We start from the raw sequence: 7,901 nt of genomic DNA, 5'->3' as shown, positions 1-7,901 counted from the left end.
GCCAGCTCCGACGGTATCAAAACGAAAGATAACCGGCTATCTTTTTTCAATAATACAGTCGGGATGCCACTTTACAGGGCCGGCCAGATTATGCCCCTCACGCAACTTTGTAAGTCTATGTGCTTTGCAAATGAGCACCATACATTTTATTCCGCCATCAATGATGTGCCGTTTGTAAACACACGGATGCTTTACTTATTATATCACTGTGTTACATGATTGTTTTGTTATATATTATATGTCGTTTTAAATATTCAATGTAAAAAAAAAGTTTTGAACAAGTCCTTGCATGCAATCCAGTAAAATCTGAACTGGCTCAATCTGTCGGGTGAATCTGGGTCAGTTGCAACCCTACTTATTTTACCTCTATTTCTCTGCATTTTCCTGGATAATGTCCTGCAGTTTCAACCCCCTTCATGCTGTGCATGTTTGTAGTCTCATCTGTCATTTTCAGCCCTTGTGCTCTCTGCTCTGCTGTTTTCTGGCGTCTCCAGCCCGAGGCAGAGCAGGAAGTGTCAGGAACCCTGGGAGATGTAGGCAGTTCCGGACGTGGCTAGTAGAAATGGCTGCTTGCAGTGTGCTGCTGGCTGTAGAGACGAGTGGAGATCAGGCATTACAAGACACAATGCAGGAATGAAGTAAATTGCTGTGTATGAGTCTGCCTGGTGTTCGTGTTTGTAAATATCAGCAATCCAGCATTTCTGACTCTTTCCTGCCGTGCCTCTGTATTTGTTTCAGTACCTGGCTGTTGGTGAGTCTCTTTCCCTATGTATTTGCAAATCTGCGCATTTGACAGTTTCTGTGTTTGTGTATTTTCCAGTCTCTGAATTTATGACTTTTTTTTTTGTTTTGCCTTGCTCCTTCCTGTTTATAGTAAGCACCCATTTTTTTTCTTTGCCTCTGTACTGTAGCAGCTGCTTCATCTCCTCCCTCTCTACCTGTGTTCAATACACTATTTCTGCTCACAAGGGCCAGGCCAAAGCAGGGTTTAGTACCCACCTTTAGGTGTAAATTTGTAGTTCTTGCTTTCATTCAATTACAAGGCCCAGCATGCAAAGGGTAAAAATCCAGGCAAAGATTAATCCAGTGTTTCTCAGTGCCCTGTGTTGCCCCTGCCTCCAGCACTGTCATCTTTCAAAATGGCAATGCTTTACTCCTGGGGATGGGGGGGGGGGGGTACAGGATTGGGAGGTCAGAGGAGTGTGTGGTGGAGGAGCCAGAGAGGGAGAAGGAAAGATGCTGGGCCTGTAGGCCGATTCTCAGAACTCCTGCGGTAAAGCCAACAGCTCAGAAAAATAGCTCTCCTACGCTCAAAGGAAATGATTTTCATAAGTACATAAGTATTGCCATGCTGAGAAAGACCAAAGGTCCATCAAGCCTAGCATCCTGTTTCCAACAGTGGCCAATCCAGGTCACATATACCTGGCAAGATCCCAAAAAAGTACAAAACATTTTATATTGCTTATCCCAGAAATAGTGGATTTTCCCCAAGTCCATTTAATAATGGTCTATGGACTTTTCCTTTAGGAAGTCGTCTAAACCTTTTTTAAACTCCGCTAAGCTAACCGCCTTTACCACATTCTCTGGCAACGAATTCCAGAGTTTAATTACACATTGAATGAAGAAAACTTTTCTCCAATTTGTTTTAAATTTACTACATTGTAGCTTCTTCGCATGCCCCCTAGTCCTAGTATTTTTGGAAAGCGTAAACAGACGCTTCACATCTACCCGTTCAACTCCACTCATTATTTTATAGACCTCTATCATATCTCCCCTCAGCCGCCTTTTCTCCAAGCTGAAGAGCCCTGGCCGCTTTAGCCTTTCCTCATAGGGAAGTCGTCCCATCCCCTTTATCATTTTCGGCGCCCTTCTCTGCACCTTTTCTAATTCCACTATATCTTTTTTGAGATGCGGCGACCAGAATTGAACACAATATTCGAGTTGCGGTCGCACCATGGAGCGACACAAAAGCATTATAACATCTTCATTTTTGTTTTCCATTCCTTTCCTAATAATACCTAACATTCTATTATTATATGTGCACTGTAAAAGCGAAAGCAAAGGGGAGGAATGTGCTTGGCGCATGCCTAGAATGGGAAGATAGTGCGGGCTATGGGTATAATAGATAAATAAATAAGCAAGCTCTTGTGCACATGTGCCAGGCAAACCCGACCCTGAAGCACACATCAGCACCACTCTTCTGGGCAGAGTTTGTTTGCACGCTGTTCTCTGAGCATTGGGAAGGCACAGCAAATAATGACATTAACATAAGTTTGACTAGGTTTAAATACAATTTGCTGCCACGTTGTTTCCTGCACTAAAGCCCTCTGAGCATTCCGGGGGGGGGGGGGATAGGAAGCAGAGGGAGAAGGAGAAATGCTGAGCCTAGTGGGGAGGTAAGAAGGTAGAAAGAGAAATGCTGGGCCTTGGGGGGTAGGAAAGGAAGGGAGAAGGAGATGTGCTGGACCTGGGGTGGGATAAGAAGGGAGAAGGAGATGTGCTGGGCCGGGGGGGGGGGAGAAATGCTGGACCTGGGGTGGGATAAGAAGGGAGAAAGAGAAATGCTGGGCCTTGGGGGTAGGAAAGGGAGGGAGAAGGAGACATGCTGGGCCTGGGGGAGGGAGAGGATGGAATAGAAAAGATGCTGGACCCAATGGGTGGGGGGAAGGGAAAACAGAAGTAGAGATGTTGAGGGAGAAAGAGAGATGGTAGATCTGGTTGGTTGTGGGGGGGGGGGGGGGGGAAGTGGTAAGAGGGACATTCCAGAGAGTTGCAGATTGATGAGCATGGATGTCATTGGCACACATTGGTAGGTACCATGGTCCCGTGGGGGAAGATATTTCTCAGCTTTCCTTCAGCCCTTTTGGACCCAAAGTGGCCCTGATTTAAAAACTAGTGAAGATTAGCACTTGAGCATGTCCGTTATGATATCTTGCCAGCTGGATTCCCTACTATGTTGCATTAACTGAGATTTTATTCTCCCACAGGAAACAAGATTGTTAATCGTGAGGCACAATGGAGCTGCAGAAGAATGTGCACGAGGGCTTGCCGCTCCCCGTCACCTCCACAGACTGCGTAATCACTCTGCGTGGTGACTACCTCTACTACCACTATGGCTGTGACGGACTGGATGATCGTGGTTGGGGCTGTGGCTACCGGACGTTGCAGACACTGTGTTCCTGGTTGGCCGGCTGGCAAGGCAGGACCCAGGCTGTGCCTGGCCTGTACGAGATCCAGAAGTGGTTAGTGGAAATGGAGGACAAGCCCCCGAGCTTCATCGGCTCCCGCAGCTGGATTGGTTGTGTGGAGGCTGCCCTCTGTGTGGAGCGGTACTGTGGCGCCCCCTGCAGGATTCTGCACATCCGGCCAGGGGAGAGGCTCGAAGGAGTTCTAGAGACCCTCAAGGGACACTTCCAGCAAGGTGGGGGCCCTGTCATGATGGGGGGAGACACAGACAATGCCTCCAAAGGTATCCTGGGCATGTGTGCGGGCACCTCGGGACAATATCTGCTGGTGCTGGACCCACACTTTTATGGGCGGTGCATGGACAAGGGCTTGGTACAGAGAGAGGGCTGGGTGCAGTGGAGGAACTTAAACTCCTTTGAACCCAGCTCTTTTTATAACTTTTGTCTGCCACAGGTGCAAAGAGAAACACTAACAGAGAAATAAAGCTTCCTCTTAGATTGGTGTGGGACTGTTTTATTCTTCCCCTTCTAATGTCTGTCCCCTCCCCCATCAATTTCTCCCCATGCCAGGCTCCTCTCCTTAACTTCTTTCCCATTCAGCTCTTATCAGGAGTTTCTCCTGAGTTAATATCTGTAAAAGGGATTTTCCAGACTCACCCCCTGTTTACTAAGCCGCACAGCAATGCCGACACAGCCCATCCAAACCTTTTTTAAACTCTGCTTAGCTAACCGCCTTTACCACATTCTCTGGCAACGAATTCCAGAGTTTCATTACATGTTGAGTGAAGAAACATTTTCTCTGATTTGTTTTAAATTTGCTACTTTGTAGCTTCATCGCATGCCCCCTAGTCCTAGTATAACTATAGACCCTTCTTTGTCTGCTGGGCGGATTACAATGGACTTCTCCTGAGATAATTCTTGTAAAGCCTTACGTTCAAAAGTACTAAAATTAATGAACTGTTTGGAATGACTACAGTTTGACAATTCTAGATTTTCAAGATCTCAAAGAACTAAGGCCTTAAACGGAGCAATATACGGATCAATAGGTCCTGGAGGAACCCACCATGATTTAGGACGAAAAATTGACAAATCTTGAGTTAAAGAACTATTATGAGCAAAACGCAGTTTCACTTGTAAGTTTCGAAAAATGCGAGTCCTATACGTGGATGTTGACACAGGGCTCACAAGCTAAGTACTCTTACCTACAATTTTATTGTTATGAATATGTTGTTCTAATTGAACCTTTGGGCTGGCTCGGTTGGTTTACAAGAGTGAATCTCATTTATATTTTTAAGGGAGTGCACTATTGACACTAGTATACACTTATACACGCTTTTGCACACTAAAGCATATGAGAGAGCTACCCTATGAATGAAGTGCAAAAATGTACCCGTTAGTGGTCTGAATAAGACTACCACGTGGGTGTGATCATTTCCGAGGGTGCTCCTCTTCTATCATTTATTATAGATAATGTAGCAGGTATATTCTCCTGGTTGGTATAAGGGGGAACTATGAATTCAGCAGCATTCCAAAAATCTTTTGGATTCTGATACCTATTCTTTTCTTTAAAATAAAAATACCAGGATCCCAGGGTCAATCTTCTCTTATTGAATCATCCTCCAAAATATCTTAATCTTAATAAAAATGTAATTGTATAAGTCCTGCATCCCCTTTCTCCCACACAACTTTCATCATTAGTCTGTAAAATTTGAAAACATATTTCAGTAGTTTCTCAGTTCCTTCACCTGTACAGAGCCAGTGTTCTTAGTAGACTGGCCACACACTGACATCCCAGGAGAGCAATGGGGCGCCTTAGGGGGCGCTGCAGTGGACGTCAAATAAATGCTCCCAGGTACACATCTCACCGTTGCTCCCTTATCTTGTCTGCTGAGCCCCCATAACCCAGGGGCATAGCCAGACTTCGGTGGGAGGGGGGTCCGAAGCCCGAGGTGAGGGGGCACATTTTAGACCCCACCCCGCTGCTGCCACCACCACCACCAACTTTGACTCCCCCCCCCCGCCGACAACCCTCTCGACCCCCCCTTCCGCCGCCAACCCTCCCCCGCAGTCGCCTACCTTTGCTGGCGGGGGACCCCAACCCCCGCCAGCCGAGGTCCTCTTCTTCCTTTGTTGTACGTGCAGGACATCAGACTCACAGAAAAGAACGAAGCCTTGCGATCTGCAGGGCTTCGTTCTGTTTCTGTGAGTCCGACGGACGTCAGACTCGGAAACAGAATGAAGGAAGAAGAGGACCTCGGCTGCCGGGGGTTGGGGTCCCCCGCCAGCAAAGGTAGCAGACGGCGGGTTGACGGCTGGTTGGCGGCGGGAGGGGGAGTCAAGAAGGTTGTTGGTAGGGGGTCCAGGGCCAAATCTACGGGGGCCCAGGCCCCCATGGCCCCACGTAGCTACGCCCCTGCCATAACCCACCCAAAAGTCACAACTCCCAACCGTACACCACTACAATAGCCCTTATGAGTGAAGGAGGCACCTATATGTGGGTACAGTGGGTTTCTTGTGAGTTTTGGAGGGCTCACAGTTTCCACCACAAGTGTAACAGGTAGGGGGAGATATGGACCTGGACCCACCTGTCTGCAGTGCACTGCACCCACCACGGGACTATTCCAGGGACCTGCATGCTGTTCTAATGGACCTGGATATACTATCTGAGGCTGGTAAGTAATGTTTTTAATTACATTTTTGTGGGGTGGGTGGGGGTTAGTGACCACTGGGGGAACAAGGGGTCATCCCTGATTCCATCCAGTGGTCATCTGGTCATTTAGGGCACTTTTTTGTGGTTTATTTGTTAATAAAACAGGTCTAGATCAAAACGTCCAGCTTATAGTCCCGGATGTTTTTTGTTTTGTTCCATTATGGCAGAAAAACATCCAAGTGTTAAAAATGCCCGATTTTGCTCTTAACATGCCCCCTTGTGATTTGAACGCACTTCTGATGAACTTCATAGAAAAATGTCTAAATGCAGATTTATGCCACTTTTGGTCGTTTTTCTCTTTGAAAATGAGCCTCTATATGTTGTTCCTGTATTTATATTTTTTTTAGCTTCTACATTGTTTTAAGTGAGACTTTAGGCACACAGTTTATAATATATGTATTTTTTAATACATATATTGTAAAACCATTCCTTTGAAGCCAGTCAACAGTGACATCTACTGGTTAAATATATTATCACACTTGGGAGGTCATTTTTAGAAACATACACACGTGGAGATAGCAGCCTTTATTACATGTGTAATTGAATATGTGTGTAAATTGCAAACTCATAAAGCCACAGTTTCCACGAGTAGATGGCCAAAATACAGAGAGTTCAAGATGGCGTGGAATGGTGGCCAAAACAGTATACAGGGTGAGGCAAAAAAAAAGTAACGTTCAAGAGTTTTTTTTTCTGTTTTCTCAACAACTGCTTGGAATTTCTTGGTGAAAGTTTACAGCTTTATTTGTTGTTACTATCTACATTTCTGTGCTGAGTGGAATGAGGTTATCTTTAAACACAGTGAAGTTACAGACTTTTTAGCATGACCACCCAGTGATTTTTGTGTGTTCAAAAATGTTTGCACTGTAAAACTACCATTATTTGGAAAAAGAAATCTGGGGTACATAAGTAATGCCACACTGGGAAAAGTCCAAAGGTCCATGGAGCCCAGCATCCTGTCCACGACAGCGGCCAATCCAGGCCAAGGGCACCTGGCAAGCTTCCCAAACGTACAAACATTCTATACATGTTATTCCTGGAATTGTGGATTTTTCCCAAGTCCATTTAGTACCGGTCTATGGACTTGTCCTTTAGGAAACCGTCTAACCCCTTTTTAAACTCTGCCAAGCTAACCGCCTCCACCACGTTCTCAGGCAACAAATTCCAGAGTTTAATGACGCGTTGGGTGAAGAAATATTTTCTCCGATTTGTTTTAAATTTACTACACTAGTTTCATCGCATGCCCTCTAGTCCTACTATTTTTGGAAAGCGTGAACAGACGCTTCACATCCACCTGTTCCACTCCACTCATTATTTTATATACCTCTATCAAGTTTCCCCTCAGCCGTCTCTTCTCCAAGATGAAAAGCCCTAGCCTCCTTAGTCTTTCTTCATAGGGAAGTCGTCCCATCCCCGCTATCATTTTAGTCGCCCTTCGCAGCTTACTGTTAATGACGTCACAGTGACGGAGACTTTTGTCTGGGGAGGCAATGTTGGAGGCCTATCACAAGCTCCACCCAAAGCCTCGCTAAACTCAAGGAAGCATTGCAGATGATCTGGGACAGCCCGCCACAGGGACCAATCGACAAGGCTGTTAAGAACTTCGAAAAGTAACAGAAGGCCTGAGTTAAAGCTGGGGGTGGACACTGAGCATTCAGTGTGACTGCAAAAGTCTGACACATTGTTAATTGTATTGTTTGAATGATGTTATTTTACTGTGATTTAACTCAAACATTTTTAATGCACAAAAATCACCAGGTAGTAACTCTAAAATGTCAATAACGTCAACATAGCTTAAGAAAATTAAATTTATTTATTGGGATTTATTAACCAGCAGGTACAGTTTAACATAAAAAATTACAATTTTGATAACAGCATAACAATAGTAAAATAACCAAGAATAATCATAAATACAATAAATGAGGTAAACTTGAAGACAGTAAATTGAAACCTAATAATAGAACTACTGTGAAACAGTATAAAAAATATACACATTTAACAGCACTGGA

The 7,901-nt window shown here is 45.1% G+C and overlaps 1 protein-coding gene across 3 annotated transcripts; it reads left to right on the top strand.

Moving 5' to 3' along the window:
• Nucleotides 1–290: 290 nt before the first annotated feature.
• Nucleotides 291–3,765, top strand: LOC115458157 (ufm1-specific protease 1-like). 3 transcript variants are annotated; one of them, XM_030188011.1, is made up of 2 exons: nucleotides 291–638; nucleotides 2,988–3,765. In XM_030188011.1, the coding sequence occupies exon 2, from the start codon at nucleotides 3,016–3,018 to the stop codon at nucleotides 3,667–3,669; it is 654 nt and encodes a 217-aa protein (XP_030043871.1). In that variant the 5' UTR covers nucleotides 291–638; nucleotides 2,988–3,015; the 3' UTR covers nucleotides 3,670–3,765. The 3 variants fall into 3 exon arrangements, with proteins under 3 accessions (XP_030043871.1, XP_030043872.1, XP_030043870.1); XM_030188012.1 differs by having other exon boundaries at nucleotides 291–650; XM_030188010.1 differs by having other exon boundaries at nucleotides 291–751; nucleotides 2,988–3,764.
• Nucleotides 3,766–7,901: the final 4,136 nt, after the last annotated feature.

Source organism: Microcaecilia unicolor, chromosome 14, assembly GCF_901765095.1.
Source record: "Microcaecilia unicolor chromosome 14, aMicUni1.1, whole genome shotgun sequence".
NCBI classification, from domain to species: domain Eukaryota; kingdom Metazoa; phylum Chordata; class Amphibia; order Gymnophiona; family Siphonopidae; genus Microcaecilia; species Microcaecilia unicolor.
This window is presented reverse-complemented; position numbering and strand designations above follow the sequence as displayed.